General features: G+C 34.8%; 2 protein-coding genes across 13 annotated transcripts in view; one reads left to right on the top strand and one right to left on the bottom strand.

Annotated features, from left to right (window-relative positions):
- CASD1 (CAS1 domain containing 1) overlaps positions 1–19,394 on the top strand; it is a 125,956-nt gene that overhangs the window by 88,954 nt on the left and 17,608 nt on the right. The window lies entirely within an intron of this gene.
- SGCE (sarcoglycan epsilon) overlaps positions 1–19,394 on the bottom strand; it is a 71,733-nt gene that overhangs the window by 13,038 nt on the left and 39,301 nt on the right. For 7 of the 12 annotated variants that reach the window (XM_050782926.1, XM_050782924.1, XM_050782920.1 and 4 more), the window contains 4 exons: positions 5,091–5,253; positions 2,370–2,581; positions 1,415–1,441; positions 502–690 (listed from right to left, as the gene is read on the bottom strand). In XM_050782926.1, coding sequence (XP_050638883.1) covers positions 502–690; positions 1,415–1,441; positions 2,370–2,581; positions 5,091–5,253 — 591 coding nt within the window. The remainder of the gene's footprint in view (positions 1–501; positions 691–1,414; positions 1,442–2,369; positions 2,582–5,090; positions 5,254–19,394) is intronic. The other 5 variants (XM_050782928.1, XM_050782925.1, XM_050782923.1 and 2 more) reach the window with 1 other exon arrangement.

A 19,394-nucleotide genomic window follows, 5' to 3' on the forward strand; every position in this document is an offset into this window, starting at 1 on the left:
TTATAGCCCAAATTGGAACTGCTTGCTCTGACATACAAGCAGATCATAAAAAACAACCCAAACACCCTTAATTCTGAGGCAAAAATTTAGATTACAAAGGTCTATGGTAATAACATTTTAATAGGTTTAAACCAAATAATTCTAACATCTCTAAAAATAATCAATTTGAAATGCTTAGGATATGGTTCTTTTTTTATAATTAACTCATCTTTGAGCAAACATGTAATGTTGAGTTTAGTATCAGTGTCAATTTCTTAAATATTAAGGTATATGTAGTCTTGTTTGGATTAGTGGGGGGAAAAAAAGCACATTTCCTAAAAGTAACTGTATTGTATATGTCAGGACAGTAGGGGTGGGATTTACACAATTAATGTCCTTTTGGTATTTTCTCTTCCAGTTATAAACAAACAAACAACACAACAACAGAAAGCTCTGTTCTTTACAGACATTAGTAAAAATATACATGTATATTAATAACTATGGCTCTAAGTGGACACTTACTGCTGCGTTTGCATCAATGGCATGTTTGTGCTATCATAGTTGTCTGTGTGTAAAGGAGGTATGATTTCCCCAGTCACAGGGTGGAACACAGGAAGCGTTGACAGGGGCCATGCTATCTCTCTATTCTTGGACATGTCTCGAAGCTCCTTGGTAGATTTCTGAATAGCACTGTGATGAACCAGTTGGATGCTAGGTCAAAAAGAAATAAAACAACATATATTTAGAATCATATATTAACCTGACGGGTCATCAATTTGAAAAAGTTATGAAGTATTTTTATCTTTAAAAATAACAAGACATTATTGCACTTTGGACATTCAATAAACTATTTCAGAAAGTCATACATCTCACATACTTTTAATGTAACAAAACTAAAAATTATAAACTGATTTTAAAATACATGTTTTATTAAACTAAGCTATGAAGCATTGTATTAATATTACTGTCCTAAGTAACAAACTAGTTTTCTATTTATTTTCTATGATTAAGATAAAACTTCCATAGCTTTCATATTTTTGCTTCTGGTGGGGCATTTATAAATACTCACAGAAGTTTCATTTTATGGTAGGTTATTACTGTAGATTCTGGAAAACTTGTATGAAAGGTCTTTTCATCTGTTCTCTGGTTTATAGAAATGCAGATTGGAAACCACATAGTATAAATGGTAAGTTAATATTCTGAATCTGAAATATTTTAGGTTTAATTTTTATCTGTGTAATCTTATTAAACCCTTTCTAGTTTTAGTTTCTACCCCTCCTAAATATCTCTATTTAGAAAGCAGCTTTCACATTTATGAAATAAACTATGAAAGATGACAAATGAAAAAAAGCTTGACACACATGTATGGAGCATGATGGGCAACTGAGAGGTGGGAAAAAATGATGAAGAAAATAACAGGAAAGAAGACACTTACTCTGGTGTTTGCATGTTTCTCTTTTCCCTAGAAACAAAACAAAATTTATGAATTAAATAATAGCATTGATATTTGGAACATTAAGACTATATGCTCATGGGATCTTGCATGATGTGGAAATGCTGACATTGTTACTATTAAATGCAACCAGGCAGCATTTGCCACCAGGTTTATGACATTACTTGGATGAGTACACATACAGCGATGGAATACTGATGAGAAACACATAGAAAAATGAAAAAAAATGGAGATTAAGAATCAAGGCCTTGATTGAAATAAACTCTATGACATAATGAAATCAAGCTACATGTAAAAATGAAAGAATTTGTTACTTGCTGCTTTATTAAATTTTTATCCTTTCCTTTGTCGCCCTGACTTCCAGATAATCTTGGGAGATTACCTTAATTGACATAGATGTCCTGAAAGTACTAACTATTCATGAAGTGAAGAGTTGTTACTCAAATTATACCTTATTTTCATTAATTTACTCCTTCGTTGGGTTTTAAAAATATATTTTATACATTTAGATTGTGTTACCCTGTTTGATGGCAGAATGATTTCAAGAGTTTTGACCATCACTTCTGGTCAAACTAACACGATTAATTTTTTAAGTGCAATTACTATGTCAGTAGATTCTGCAGTCTCTGCTCATTACAAGATGGCTTGTATAACCAAAATTCTAGCCTCAATTATTCTTGGGACTGTTTTGCCAGTGTGAATTTACATCTAGCCTTAATAATTTTTGAATAAAGTTATTATATCCCCTAACTTGATTTACTAGACTCAAAACTATTTTAATTCATTTTAAAGGAATAAAGTATTGCAGTTTGGACACAATTTCAATTCATTTACAAAGTGTTTTATGAACTAAAATGAAATTTCACTTTTAATGGAAACTTCTATGTTGTTATCTTAGCAGGATCTCTAATTTTCTTATTAGTTTTAAAGTACTCACACGCCTTCCCGTCGGCAGCACATGATATAAGCAAGTATTAGAAAAAGGACCAGTGCTACTGCCGAGGGCACAGCCAGTGTAATTAGGAAATCCGTGTAATAGTCTCTGCTTTTCAAAGAATCAGAAGGGGGTTTGTATTCCCCACCATCAGGTAAAATCCCCTCTCCACGAATCACTTCCTGATAGGTGGACACTTGCTTTGTTTTATCAACCTGATACAAAAGAAGACAATTACACAACAAATTAATCATTGCAAACATTATGAGATTTTAAGATCTGGATACACTAAAACATTCTTTGACAAATTGTCTAAAAAGCCATCTTTTCCAATTACTTTATCACCGTGAATTTGCAAGTATTTATTGGAGGCAGGGAATGTAATGAATGAAAGTAATAAAGGCTTTACTTTGGTCTACTTTCTATGTTCTTCCTAAAACACATATACATATACATTTACATGTGTACATATTTAACATGTGTGTACCTATGCGTGTAGTTGTTCATTTTCAGTTTCCTTCCTCTAAAGCAGCAGTCCTTTACACTACCATGTAAATGTCTTATTTCCTAGTGGCAAAGCTCAAGTGCAGATTTTACCAAACCTAAAACTGGCTGAAAACCAGGTATGCACGTATTTGTTCTAAGGTTAGCGACAGAGAAAAGTGTGAGGGGGTGGGGGTGGAAAGAGGGACAATTTCCAAACATGTTGTCCTTGATCTTTCTGCCTTCCAGCTGACAGAAGTAACTTTTATGGAAGATAGTCTAGGGAATATGGAACCTATCCCAGTCTTACTTAATTCTATCCCAGTATCAAAAAAAACTACAACAGTTGCACTATGTTAATTTACCTCCACATTAACTGTGCTGCTTTCACTGAGTTGCATTTAATTATGCTAAGGTTTTTATTGAAGGACACTAAAAATGTAGCCTTGTGAAATTTGCTACTACATTTGCTACTAAAATAAAATGCTGGGGAGAATTAGTTGTAGCATTATTCAGTATCTTCTCCCAAAATGTAAATGACGAGTTGATGGGTGCTGAGGAGTTAATGGGTGCAGCACACCAACATGGCACATGTATACATATGTAACAAACCTGCACGTTGTGCACATGTACCCTAGAACTTAAAGTATAATTTAAAAAAAATAAGAAAAATTTTGTTAATAATATAGTGTTAGTGAAAACTTGTTTTCTGCCAAGGAATTGATGTGCCTCCTTTTTAGAATGAGAACTAAATATGAATTTCATTTTTTTTGTCCTACACATTAGGCAGCTTGTTGTCCAACACAGCCTTATGCTTGTTTTTGGGGGGTGAAATTTAGGTCCTGATTTTCCACTTCTTTTATATTTTATTTATTATGTTTATTGTATGACTCTTGTTTAACCTTCTGAAATCTTTTGTGGCAAGATGTGGCATAAAAATAAATACACGTAAAATAAAAAATAAAAATTCCCAAACTTTCCACTTATAAAGCCTTAACAGATAAACAAAAATCTTCAAGGTATATATCATTTTTTAACTTTTAGAGATTGGGTAATAGTCTTAAACTCATTTTCCAGAACAACCACAAGTAACATGGCATTGTTAGGGTCTGCTGTCCACCGATGATGCTGGGAGAGGAATCTAAGTTATGGTTGCAGCTGCTCAGTCTCCTGTACCCCTGTATCATTAGCACCATGATTGAAATATTGAGCATATTTGCCTATAACAATAATTTTACTTGATTTAGGAAGGCAAGGAAGGCCATTTTTCTAAAGGCCATGAGACAAGAGGCATGAGAAGAAGAGTTCAAGGCAAAAGGCCACAAGGAGTGCTAAGTGTTGCAGTGTGAGTAATATGTTCTCCAGGATGCAGCTGGCTCTCTAAGACATGAAGTGATAGTTGTGTTTATGTGTCAGTAACTTTGTTAAAATGTCAGCTTTAAACTTAGATCTAATTCACTCACCACCAATCATAAAGAGTTGAAAGAAGTTAAATCTAAAAGGACACTAAAGAATTAAAACATCAGTTGGATACATTAATATGAAAAGTAAAAAGAAAAAACAAAGAATTAAAACAACCCTCCTACCTTTCAGATAACAGGATCAAAATATTATATACAGACATAAAATATACAAACATATATAAAATATTACACATCTTACATATATTTGAAACCTTACATTTTCCTAAATCTGTTAACATGCAAATTCAAATGTGATTTGGAAAGAAATATTTTGTTTATGAATTATGGGTAAGATTCTAACTTCACTCGAAATTGTCTCTTGTTTCTTGGACTTTCCCTATAATTTGAGTTTTCAGAACATTAAATCATAGCACAATATTGCTTTATTTTCAGATTTATTATTGTACTCCATCCTCTCCTTCCAAAGTGGGTTAGTGGCAGAATATTTAAGAAGAATCATTCTGCACATATCATACTAACTCCATTATCTGTGCTCATTAGCAGCTATATGGATGTCCAGGGGGTTCATTTGGACCACCTGCCAAGCTAATCCAGCCCCAGCAACTAATCAAGGACAGAATAAGTACAAAAGTGGATATATTCTTTCCTAAATGGATGCACTGTCAATGAGCTTTCCAGATCCTTAATCTGAAGGGAAGTCAACTGCAGTTCAAGTAAACCCAGGATTTATTTCTAAAAGCAATTCAGGTTTTAGTCAAATGTTAACTCCAGTCACATCATTTTTAATTAAACTTGCAAAAACAAAATAAAAACTTACCAATGAAATTTTGCACCAGTCAATGTAAAATTGAGTACGAAATTTTTTATCACATGTTATTACAGGCTCCATTTCTTGACTACATCGCAATTGATTCTGTGGATTTTCAACTTCTCGTAAACAAGAAGAAAACGGGACATCTGCACCAACCATGACATAAACGCTGTAAAAATGTGAAACTCTCAGGTTATCCTTTAAGAAAATTGAAAACACTAAAAAACAATCTACCTTGAAAGCAGGATTTAGCCTTTTGAATTGAGAGATTAACTAGACTCATCCCTGAGGTAGGGGCCTAGGCTTTAAAAACAATGATTCATGTAGGGGCTTCCTTTCATTCATTCCTTTATTCAGCCAATATTTACTGAGCACTTTGGTATACCAGATACTCTCTCCATTCTATGTTAATTTCTAAAAGCTTTATTTCATCCCATTTATTTTCATTCAGTATAAACATGCGTCATATTCTGATTACTATATTTAGTAATTACTATATTTAGTAGACTACTTACATTAAAAAATTATCCTTAAGGTAAATTAGTTAGAAAATAACCCCACTACTACAATAATAAATAACTAAGTAGTACATTTCACTTAATTTTCTTATAATAAAACTCTTAAATTACATCCCTGGAAGTATGGAGCTTTGGGTAGACATCACTATTTTACCTACCAGTTCAGTCAGTTTTTCTACTACACAAACCCCTATATGCTTGGTCTCTCATCAGAAGGCCTTGCAGTCTTTTATCTAAGACATTAATATAAGAGTAAAATTATTGTTTGGTAAACACAAAGAGGCAAACAAAATCTATTTTGTTAGTGTAGGGGAGTTATGGGGAAAGACCTCTACTTAATTGACTGAAAAGATTTCACAACAGAAAATAGTGACAACAATATTTAAATAATCTTGGAGCACCTTGAGAAGATAGGAATCCCATTGGCCTTTCAAAAGAAAAAAGAAAACCAGGAAAATACTCCAAGTAAATACCATTCCTTTTCATAATGACAATGCTAAGAAAAAGATGACAATGTAAAATGAAATAAAACCATCAAAATTCCAGCTACCTTCTTTGCAGAAGTTGACTAACTGATCCTAAAATTCCTAAGGAAGTTCATAGCACCCAGAATAGCCATACACACACACACACATTTTGATAAGGAAAAACAAATTTGTAAAACTCACAATTCCCAATTTGAAAACTTACTCAGAGCTACAGTAAGCAAGTCATCTGGTATGGGCATAGGGACAGACATACAGATCAATGGAATAGAACTAAGAATCCAGAAATAAACTCTCATATTTAATAAACTGATTATTATCACAGGTACCAAGTCAATTCAAAAAGGAAAGAATAATTGTTATAACTAATGGTGCTGGAAAAACTGGATATCCACATATCCTGTCCTACCTAAAAAGGCAGATGAGAAGCATATGTGAAATTCATGGTCCTGAGGCATAGGCTCACTAAAAGATTGAGAACGAATCATAGGATTACAGAATTCTTCCCCTCCCACAACACCTGACCACCATATTACTAAAGGTCTACTTATAGTCAAATTCCTTTTACTCCATACATTAGTCTGGCTATCAAGAAAAAAATTATAAAACACACTATACAGCAAAAAAAAACAAAAAACAAAAAACAGTTTGAAAAGACTGAACAAGCATCAAACCAGACAGAGATGGCAGAGATGTTGAAATCAGACCAGAAATTTAAAACAACCATGACTAATATGCAGAGGGCTCTAATGAATAAAGTGAAACTGCTTTGCAAGAAATGTTAAAATAACTTCTGTTGAGAGATGGAAAAAGATATAGGTCAGAAACCGAGATCTACATAAAGAAAAGTAGAGCATCAGAGAAGGAATAAGTGAAGATAAAACCTTTTATTTTTCTTAATTGATCTAACAGATGACTTGTTTAAAATAATATCTACAATTTATTCACCCATGTATCCATAAATGTATATATCTATATGTTTATATACACATATATAAGCAAAATAAATGACAGCAATGATACAAGAGAGATGAGGGAGAGACAGGGATTATTTTGTTATCATAAGATACCTGCAATACCTAGGAAGTATTATAGTGTTATTTGAAAGTGAACTTGGATTGGTTTTATATGTATATTGCAAACTCTAAGACAATCACTGAAAGAAAGTTTAAAAAATACAACTGATAGGTTAAAAGAGGAGAGAAAACAATCATAAAAATTGCTCAATGAAAACTATAAAAAGTGGGAAAAGAGTGAAAGACAAAAATAGAAACAAAAAACAAAGGCAACAAACAGAAAGCAGTAACAAATATGGTTATTTTATTTTATTTTATTTTGTTATTTTATTTTTGAGGCAGTCTCGCCCTGTCACCCAGGCTGGAGTGCAGATCTCGGCTCACTGCAACTTCCGCCTCCCGGGTTCAAGCGATTCTCCTGCCTCGGCCTCCCAAGTAGCTGGGACTACAGGTGCCCACCACCACACCCAGCTAATTTTTGTATTTTCGGTAGAGATGGGTTTTTACCATGTTGGCTAGGCTGGTCTCGAACTCCTGACCTCAGGTGATCTGCCTGCCTCTGCCTCCCAAAGTGCTGGAATTACAGGCATGAGCTACCATGGCTTGCCTCAATAATCACTTTAATCATCCATGGTCTAAATCTAAATACCCCAATGAAAAGACAGAGACTGTCAGAGTGGATTGAAAAACAAGATCCAACTATACTCTGTTTACAAAAAATACCTACTTTAAATATGAAGACACATATACATTAAAAGTAAATGGGTGGAGAAAGATATACTATGCTAACAATAACTCTAAAAAGCAGGAGGAGCTATATTTATTTCAGACAGAGCCAACCTCATAGCAAGGAAACGTATCAGAGACAAAGAAAGGCATTACATAATGATAAAGAGGTCAATTCTTTAAGAACATAGATCACTCCTTAATGTGTATGTGCCTAATAACAGTGCATCAAAATACACGAGGCAAGAGCTGATAGAAGTGCAAAGAGAAACAGATGAATCTACTATTATAGTTGGACATTTCAACATCTCTCTATCAGAAATGGACACAACCAGCAGGCAGAAAATTGGTAAAGACATAGTGAAACTCAGTATCATCATTAGTCGACAGGTTTTAATAGACACTTAGAGACTACTTCATCCAAAAATAGCAGAATATACATTCTTCTTAAGTTCACATGAAACATTTAACAACATTCCAGACCATAAAAAATTAACAAATTTAAAAGAATGGAAATCATATACTGTCTGCTCTCAGACCACAGTAGAATTAAACTGGAACTCAATATCAAAAGATAACTGAAAAACCCCAAACTACTAGGAGACTAAGCAACATCCTTCAAAAATAGCACATGGATTAAAGGAGAAATCTTGGATGAAACCTGAAAATATTCTGAATTAAATGAAAATGAAACCATAACTTATCAAAATGTTTACAATTCAGCAAAAGCAATACTTAGAAGGAAATTCATAGCATTGAATGCATACATTAGAAAAGAAGAAAGATCTAAAATCAATAATTGAAACTTCCCCCTCAGGAAACTAGAGAAAGAAGAACAAGTCAAATCCAAAGTAAGCAGAAGAAAAAAATAATAAAAATCAGATAATCTGCACAGGGCCTATATGTAGTAAAGAAATTGAATCAATAATTAATATTCTAAAAAAGAAAGCATCAGGTACAGATGGGTTCATTGTTGAATTCTACCAGACATTTAAAGGAGAAATTATGCCAACACTCTACAATATTTCTCAGAAGACAAAAGCCAAAAGAATACTTCCTATCTCATTCTGTGAAACCAAAATTACCTTAATACCAAAACCAGAAAACAACATTACATGAAAAGAAACTACACATCATACCAGCATCTCTCATAAACACAGGTGCAAAAATCCTCAACAAAATATTAGCAAATCAGATTCAACAACGTATAAAAGGAATTATACACAATGATCAATTGGGACTTTCCCCAGTTATGCAAGGCTAGTTCAACATCCAAAAGTCAGTTAATATCACATCAACAGGCTAAAGAAGAAAAATCACATGACATCATCAACAGATGCAGGATATGCATTTGACAAAATCCAATGGCAATTTGTGGAAAAAAAAAAATTCTTAGTAAATTAGGAATAGAGAGGGATTTCCTCAATTTGACACCTACAGCTAACATTACTCTAAATGATGAGAAACTTGAAGTTTTCTCACTAGCATCAGGAAAAAGTTAAGAATGTTGCCTCTCATCACTGTTTTTTAACATCATACTGGAAGTCCTAACTAATGTAATAAAAGACAAAAAGATAATAAAAAGTATACAGATTTGAAAAGATCAAATACTATCTTTGCAGATGATATGATTCAAAAGAATTGATTAAAAACTCCTAAAACTAGTAAGTGATTACAGCAAGGTTGCAGGAATCAGTAATAACCTTCCAAAACAGAAAGCATCAAAATACATGAGGCAAGAGCTGATACAGCTGATAGTAAGATTAATATGCTAAAGTCAATCACTTTCCTAGAACAGGTAGAATTTGAAATTAAAAACACAGACCGAGTGTGGTGGCTAACACCTGTAATCCCAGCACTTTTGGAGGCCGAGGCAGGTGGATAACCTGAGGTCAGAAGTTTGAGACCAGCCTGGCCAATGTGGCAAAACCATCTCTACTAAAAATACAAAAATTAGCTGGGCGTGGTCACGCCTGTAGTCCCAGCTTCTCAGGAGGTTCAGCCAGGGGTTGAATCCGGCAGGCAGAGGTTACAGTGAGCCAAGATTGTGCCACTGCACTCCAGCCTAGGCGCAGAGTACCCTCCAAAATAAAAATATATAAATATAAGTCTAATAAAATAGGTACAAGATCTGTATGAGGAAAATTACAAAACTGATTAAAGAAATCAAAGAAGAACTAAATAAATGGAGAGATATTCCATGTTTATGGATAGGAAGACTAAATATTGTCCTTATGTCAGTTCTTTCCAAATTAATTATAGATTCAATGTAATCTCAATCATAATCTCAGCAAGTTATTTTGCAGATATTAACAAACTTATTCTAAAGTTTATATGGAGAAACAGAAGACTCAGAATAGCCAAAACAATATTGAAGGAGAAGAACAAATTTTGAGGACACTACCCAACATCAAGATTTACTATAAAGCTACAGCAATCAAGACAGTGCAGTATTGGGAAACAACTGACAAAACAGATCAATGGAACAGAATACACATTTAGAAATAGACTCACATAAATCTATTCAAGTAATCTGTGGTAAAGGAGCAAAGGCAATACAACGGAGGAAAGACAGTCTTTCGAATAAATGGTGTTGAAAAAACTAGACTTATACATGTAAAAAATGAATCTAGACGCATATGCCCTTCACAAAAATTAACTCAAATGCATCACAGATCTACATGCAAACTGCAAAACTATGAAACTCCTAGAAGACAATAGAGGAGAAAATCGAGATGACCTTGGATTTGATGATGACTTTTTAGTTACAACACCAAAGGCACAATCCATGAAAGAAAGAACTGACGAGATGGACTTAATTAAACTTAAAAATTTCTCTTCTGCAAAAGACTCCCAGTAATACAAGAAGCCACAGACTAGAAGGAAGTATTTGCAAAATGCATATCTGATAAAGGACTGTTATTCAAAAAACACTTAAAACATAAAACAACAAACAATCCAATTAAAAATGGGCCAGAGGCCTGATGCAGTGGCTCAAGCCTGTAATCTCTGCACTTTTGGAGGCCAAGGTGGGCAGATCGCTTGAGGCCAGGTGTTTGAGATCAGCCTCACCAACATGGCGAAACCCCATCTCTACTGAAGATACAAAAATTATCTGTGTTTGGTGGCATGCTCCTATATTCCCAGCTACTTGACTTGGGAAGCTGAGGCATGAGAATCTCTCTTTTTTTTTTTTTTTTTTTTTTTTTTTGAGACGGAGTCTCGCTCTGTCACCCAGGCTGGAGTGCAGTGGCCGGATCTCAGCTCACTGCAAGCTCCGCCTCCCGGGTTCACGCCATTCTCCTGTCTCAGCCTCCCGAGGAGAATCTCTTGAACCCAGGAGGCAGAGGCTTCAGTGAGCCAAGATCACAACCCTGCACTCCAGCCTGGGCGATACAGTACGACTCTGTCTTAACAACAACAACAACAAAAAGCCAGAGACCTTAACAGACGCCTCACCATAGAAGATATACTCGTGGTAAATATGCACATGAAAAGATGCTCCACTTCACATATCATCACAGAAAGACAAATGAAAACAGTGAGATATGCAACACACAGATTGGCCAAAATCCAGAACAGTGGCAATATCAAATGCTGGCAAGGATGTGAAGCAACCAGCAACTTTTATTCATTGCTGGTGGGAATGCAAGATGGTGTAGCCAATTTGGAAGACAGCTTGGCAGTTTCTTACAAAATAACATACTTTTACCATATGATCCAGCTATCACTCTCCCTATATTTACCCAAAGGAGTTAAAAACTTACTTCCACACAGAAGCCTGCACATGGATGTCTATAGCAGCTTTGTTCATGACTGCCAAAATGTGGGGACAACCAAGATGTCCTCCAGTAGGTGAATGATAATTAAACTGTGGTACATCCAGAAAATGGAATATTATTCAGTGCTAAAAAGGAATAAGCTATCTAGTCATGAAATGGTATGGAAGAAACTTAAAAGCATATTACTAAGTGAAATAAGCCAATATGGAAAGGCTACAGACTATATGATTCCAATTATATGACATTCTAGAAGAAAAACCACTATAAAGACAGTAAAAACATCAATGATTGCCAGAAGTTGGGGGGAAGGAGGGATGAACAGGTGGAACATAGATGACTTTTAGAGCAGTGAAACTACTCTGTATGATACTATAATGGTGGAAACATGTCATTATACATTTGTCCAAACCCACAGAATGTAAACCACTAAGAGTGACACCTAATGTAAGGTAGGGACTTTGGGTGATAGTGATTTGTCAATGTAGGTTCATCATTTGTAACAAATGTACCACTCTGGTGAGGGATGTTGATAATGGGGGAGGCAATGCAAAAGTAATCTCTGCACCTTACGCTTAATTTTTCTATAAACCTAAAAATTCTCTAAAAAATAGTATACACACAAAAAATTCAAAGACTTTAAGAGCTAAAACTATTACACTCTGAGAGGAAAACAGGCATAAATATGACCTTGGATTAGGCAATGATTTTTTAAAATATGACACCAAAAGCTCCAGCAGTAACAAAAAAAAAAAAAGATAAATTGAAGTCTATCAAAATAAAAAAAGTTCTGTGCTTCAAAGAACACCATTAAGAAAAGTGAAGACAATCCATGAAATAGGAGAAAATATCTGCAAATCATATATTTAATAAAGGACTTGTATATAGAACATATAAAAGACTCTTACAACTTGATCAAAAGATGAATACTTCAATTAAAAATGGCAAAGGATATGAATAGACCTGTTTCCAAAAATGATATCTAGATATCTAATACACATATGAAGAGATGCTCAGCATCACTGGCCATCAGCAAAATAGAAATCAAAACCACAATGAGATACCACTTCACTTTCACTAGGATGGTTATAATCAAAAAGACAGATAATAGCTAGTGCTGGTGAAGATGTGGAACAGTTGGAACTCTCCTATTTTGCTGGTGGAAATGTAAAATACATCTGCTTTGGAAAACAGTCTGGCAATTCTTCCAAATGTTAAATATAGAGTTACCATATGACCCAGCAACTCGATTCCTAGGGATATACTTAAGAAAAGTGAAAATATATGTCTACACAAAGACTTGTACATGAATGTTCACAATGACATCGTTCATAATAGTCAACAAGTGAAAACAACCCAAATGCTCATCAGCTTATAAATGGATAAACAAAAGGTGGCATATCCATAAAACAGAATATTACTCCATGATTAAAAATGAAATACTAATTTATTCTACAACATAGATGAAACTTGAAAATGTTATACAAAGTGAAAGAAGCCAGTCACAGAAGACCATGCATTATATAATTCCATTTATACAAAATGTCCAGAATAGGCACTTTATAGAGACAGCAAGTACCTTAGTGGCTGCCTAGGGGTGGGGGTGGTGGTGACTGCTAATGTGTACAAGGGTGGGTGTGTGGTGTTGGGATAATAAAAACTTTCTAAAATTGATTATAATAATGATTGCATGACTTTGTGAATTTACTAAAAATCACGATTTAAAATTGTACATTTTAGATAGGTGCATTGTATGATATGTGAATTATATCTCAATAAAGCTGTTATTTTTAAAAAATGAAATAAAAGTACAGCACAAAAGTTCAAAGCTATGTAAATGTAAATATGAAGTCACGACCAAGCCTGAGATGACAACTGTGTTCGAGAGTATGTTCACACAAATTCATTTGCTCTTCACATCAAATTTGTATTAGGATTTAAGACTAATTTGAAAGATTATTTTTTAAAAAACCTATTGTACCTTTGGGAAACAAATAGTAAATAATTGACTAAAATTAAAGATCAAATTAAAAATTCAGAACAAAAGTAGATATGAGAAACTATTGGTATTTAGATGATCAGTGGATATAAACATATTCAATTTAAAACAAGTTATTACTTTTAAGCCTTGCATACATTCAGTTTCTATCCTCTTAATAACTACCAAGCCAACACCGTATTTTTCCTTGGTAATTGTGAAATATATTTGTAAGGACAGAGATAAAATGAATGTTTCTTACAACTGTTAATGGCCCTCTTGCTTAGACAAGACATTGATTTGTATTTGCAATTAGTAAGATTTTTTTTTTTTTTTTTTTTTTTTTTTTTTTTTTTTTTTTTTGAGACGGAGTCTCGCTCTGTCGCCCAGGCTGGAGTGCAGTGGCCAGATCTCAGCTCACTGCAAGCTCCGCCTCCCGGGTTTACGCCATTCTCCTGCCTCAGCCTCCGAGTAGCTGGGATTACAGGCGCCCGCCACCGCGCCCGGCTAGTTTTTTTTATTTTTTAGTAGAGACGGGGTTTCACCGGGTTAGCCAGGATGGTCTCGGTCTCCTGACCTTGTGATCCACCCGTCTCGGCCTCCCAAAGTGCTGGGATTACAGGCTTGAGCCACCGCGCCGGGCCGTAAGATTTTTAATTAATTCTTTTCAAGGTAACATGAATAGGCATAAGAGATTTTCATGCTTTGAAATGTTTCTTTCCTTAAATTATAAAAGCAATATAAAAACATTAAAGAAAATCTGAGGTATAAAAGCAAATCTCATTTATATTGCCAAGAGAACTATTTTCATTTTCCAATGTACCTTGCAGAATATTTTTCAAATGCATATATTTTAATCTAATTGCAATAATCTCTAAAATATAATTGTGTGTCCTGCTTTTTCACTTACTACATCTAAGCATATTCCACATTGTAGTCTTTGTAATTATAGTTTTATGGCAATATAATTTTTTAAGTACATATGATTTATTTTGCAATTATTTCAGAATTGGACAACTAAGTTGCTTCCAATTTTTTGAAGTTATAAATAATATTACAAAGACTATCACTGCATATTCTTTAATGTGACTATGCTAAAAGAGAGGTCTAGAAGTGGAAACATTTTTATGACAGTTGACACATATTGCCAAATTACTTTCATCTCTACTTGGATGATCCATAAGCTTTTCAACTTAATATGTTCCAAACTGAGCTCATCATTACTCCACCCCACCTCCACCTGTTCCTCCTTCTGTCTTCTCTCTCGGTGATTGACATCCCCAAATGCTCAAGTCATGAACTCAAGCACCATCTCTTTGACTCCTCTCCTTCTCTCCACATATTTAATCCATCATCAGTCTCTGACATTTACCCTGAAATAACTCTCATACACACCTGTCCACTTTGTTTTGTCCCACTGCTAGAACTGTAGTTCTAGTCACCATCACCTTCCAAAGGGAGTGAAGGAGCAGCCCCTTAATGGTGCTCCTTGAACCTAGTCTTTGCCACTGTCCTCAAGTAGCCTATTGGCTAAATGAATGCATGAATGAAAAGCATTATACCAGTTTAAAAACAAACGGAACACAAATGTCATGCTCAAAAGCAGTAGATATTGGATTTGTCTCATTAAGTTTTTCTAAAAAGTATATTTATGGCTTCTTTTATAGAATCACTAAGTTTGAACATGCTAGCTTTTTAAAATATGTAATTTTGTCCAAGTCCATGTGTAAAAATAATAACTATGCTACACATGCTAAAATTATGTTTTATGTAATCTGTTGTTTTCCTTTCACCTAGTTTTTGAGATGTCAAAATTTTAAATTTGTATGAAGTAAAATGAGAATGATCTTTACCTTTATGACCCTACCACATGTTTTCAAAATTTCAAATGTGTATAAACAGATGAGACAGGAGGCTATTATCAAGTATAAGACTCTCAATGAATGCTAACAAAACCTGGTACTTCAAAATATTAGAGACTGGAGTACGCTAGATAGAGTTGTTTCTTGTGAAGAATTTTTTCCTTTCAATTTGAACAATTCAATTTCTCTTCTTTGAGGTAAAATGCATTTATTGAGGCCTTTAGATTTATAATATGAAGAAACAAGTAATGGTAAATAATTTAAGTCAAAACTCCACCTTTTACAGCAATAACCAAATAAATGGATCCAATGATTGTATTTTTTCCTAATTGTCCAATTAATGAACATACTTTGTTATTTTATGTATATAGAAGATAAAAGACAGTTTAGAGAAGAATATGTCCATATATGTTACATGTTGCCTGGGAAATGTTGAGCTCTCAAAACCAGCAGCACCAAACTTCCTGCCTTTTCTTCCACCCTGCTTCTTTTTAATGTACATATCTGCAATTAATCAATAAAATTAAGATGAAAAATAAAGAATGAAAGATGTATGGGATTATAGCGAAACACATATAATAAAATAAACAAGTGAAAAAGTCACCATTAGGAAAACATTGAAAACTCGACAGGACTAATAATTATCTTGCAAGCCAGAGCACTGCATTTGGCACTGAATTTTCTTGTACCCAAATTGAAATTAAAAAAAAAAAAACACAGTAAATGTCACAGTTCTCATCATTAGAGAGAGGAAAGCATGACTATTCCTTAGAGACCTAAATGTTTTATTGGCACTGAATTCTAAAAGAATTTTTTTCATGTATTCATGTTCCTCTTGTTCATGTATCCTTTGGCAGGGGAAAATGGATGCTATTGGGTCCCCTAAAATCCCAGCACCTATATCCACACAGCATTTCCTCCATTCAGTCTTCCCTGTTCTACAAGTGTGATCTCTCTAAAACAAAAACTTTAGTATCAACGATTTTCTGCACAGGTCCTAATGCTTCAGGATGAAATCCAAATAACTTTTCCCAGAAAACAAGGTCTTACATGATCTGGTCTTTGCCCCTTCTGGATCTTTCTCCATTTCCACACAAAGTAGATTTCTGAATCCACTATGCTCTCTCCCACCTAAGGGACTTACTTGCCCAAGCCTTTACCCCTGCATAGCGTTCCTGTTTCTCATTTTCTCAGCACGCTAATTTGTACTTATATTTTCAACTCAGTCAGCCTTCAGATCCTCTATAAACCTTTTCCAGGTGTAGAACTGTAATGAGAGAGGAGCCCTCTCTGTGATGCCTCAATTGTGGTGCTTAAAACACTGATTTTAATTATCTGATTATTTGCCTACTCCCTAGTAGACTGCAAGCCTAGATTGTGTTTTTAAAATCGCTCTACTCCAAAGACTAATAAAATATTCTCACATTTAAAAAATACTGAATAAACCTTAAACTATGAAAGAAAAAGAGATAGAATTCAGAAGAGTAGATACTAAACATATAGTTGCATTGACTTCATTTGTTTTTTGTTATAAAAATTGATACAGGTTTCCAATTTTATATTAAAGGCATTTGCAAATATTTCTGTATCACCACTATTCCATAAAAGAAAGCATAGTTGAACCAAAATTATAGAAGGGACATCATTTAAGAATAAAGGGCAATTCGGCCAGGCACGGTGGCTCACGCCTGTAATCCCAGCACTCTGGGAGTCTGAGGCGGGTAGATCACGTGGTCAGGAGTTCCAGAGCAGCCTGGCCAACATGATGAAACTCCATCTCTACTAAAAATATAAAAATTAGCCAGGCATGGTGGCAGGAGCCTGTAATCTCAGCTACTCAGGAGGCTGAGATAGGAGAATCACTTGAACCCAGGAGGCAGAGGTTCCAGTGAGTCGAGATCCCACCACTGCATTCTAGCTTGCGTAACAAAAAAAAAAAAAAAAAAAAAAAAGGATAAAGGGCAATTCTGTAAGTTACAATAAATAGAGACAACTTCAGAACCCTACTGAAATTGGCCCAGGATGATGACTTTCCATCAGACCAATATTGGGCAGCCATTGATTTCCATTCTTTTCCTCAACTATAACTTCTCACTGAGGCCTCTGACATACAGCAAAAAGCAGACAATCAGCGGGAGTACTTTGTGAGATGGTCTAGAGAATAAACTAGGATTCTCTGTTGCTGACTGAAACTGGATCCACATGCTTTGGTAACCAGAGGAAATAGTGGTAGGTTTGACAATCTCTTAGGAAAAGTGAGTATATTCTTTAATCCTCACACCCCATCATTCCCTTCATAGCCACCATTTACACTACATCACTCGCCTGTGGTTGGCAGCCATGACATGCCTGGAATGAAATATGAACCTGCTCTTCTTCCCCCAGCTTTATCCCAGGCTAAATACATCCATGAGGCCTTAGCCTCTAGCTCAGCATTAGGAGCAAAAGTAGCACCAAGACCATGCCCAGAGATAGCACAGTTGCCTTGGGGTTATGGGTCTGGCAAGTGAAAATGAATCTTTTCAGAGGGCTCAGCCTTCCTTTGCAGGAGCTTATTCACTTTGAAGTAAATCTTTATAATCATTTTCTGTTTGATTTAGGAGAAGTTTGAAAGCTGTCAGTGAGTTCTGCCAGATTAAAAAAAAAAAAATGCTCATCAAGAAGGATGAGGAGCTGAGATGCTGCAGGTTGGGCTCTTGGGGACTGACATTTAATTACACTTTAGGCAGTAGAAGGGTAGTAGATTTACTCTGAGGGTCTACTACTGAGGGCTACTCTTGGTCATCTGCTGTTTAACTGACTATACATATCAAATATGAAAAAATTTGCATGTAGTAATTGTGGCTGACATGTGTAATAGGAAATAATTTCATGGAGATCTTTTTCTTAAATCTGGGACTAAGACTTATGCCAAGTATTACACAGAATACATTTATTAGGTGCTTAATTAATACTTCTGAAGTGTATGAATATATTTTTAAACAAAAATTTTTAAAAAGGATATAATTCCTTTGCTAGCTCTGATCCTATTTCTTGATCTTTTCAATATTTCATTTTAAAGGATTTATAGCCCCTGATATTTTCAAAAGAAAATGCAAAGGCAGAAAGTATATTAAGTGAATTAAAAATCATAATATACACGGGTAAAAAGGAAAGAAAGTACTAGTTAAGCATTGGATTTTTTTTTTTCTAAATTTAAGGCAATAGGGCTAAAAAATTGTTTCTATTATCATGATGTTATATAACAACTCAAGAAAACATGCAAAATCATTTGCAGCGACAAACTTTTCTTTTTGAATTATAACTCAAGTAGGATTTTACTTTATGAGTGTTTGTATAGGGACACTGGAGTAATAGAGTTGGCATTGTGTACAATTTATAGAAATGCTATTTTAAAAGACTCCATATGAATATTTTGTAAAGGTTAAGGCTTAACATTAAATTAAAACTCATGGAAAGCATTTCAAGTTGGGAAGGGATCTGAGACAAGAGTCCAAATAAATGCCACGGGACTGATTCTCTCAAATATCTGACAGCATGTGCCACCCTCTAGCAGGTGTTGGGGGTCAGTCAGTGATTGAATTCTCAAACAAGTACTTGTAGGACAAAAATTCTGTTCTTAATATAGAGTCACACGCTCAGGCCCAGCCCTAGGCTCAAAGAATCAGTCTCTAGGGGGAACAAAGGCCAGGAACCTATCTATATTTTTAGTAATGTTCTATTGGCAATTTTCAGGCTAGACATAGTTGGAAAGCAGTGCTTTAGGTCACAGTTTTGTTTAGGGAGTTGCTTGGTTCAATTTAGTTTAGTTCAGGCTCTAAAAGTACCTCGACAGGTGGGACCTGCACTACTAACTGGAGAAAAAGTGAGACCAGAATAAAGCACAACAATGAAAAACTCTACCAATGCCTTGTTTTTGTGCTGTTTCCTCCAACACTATTTGGTC

The sequence above is a fragment of the Macaca thibetana genome, chromosome 3, assembly GCF_024542745.1.
Source record: "Macaca thibetana thibetana isolate TM-01 chromosome 3, ASM2454274v1, whole genome shotgun sequence".
Lineage (NCBI taxonomy): Eukaryota > Metazoa > Chordata > Mammalia > Primates > Cercopithecidae > Macaca > Macaca thibetana.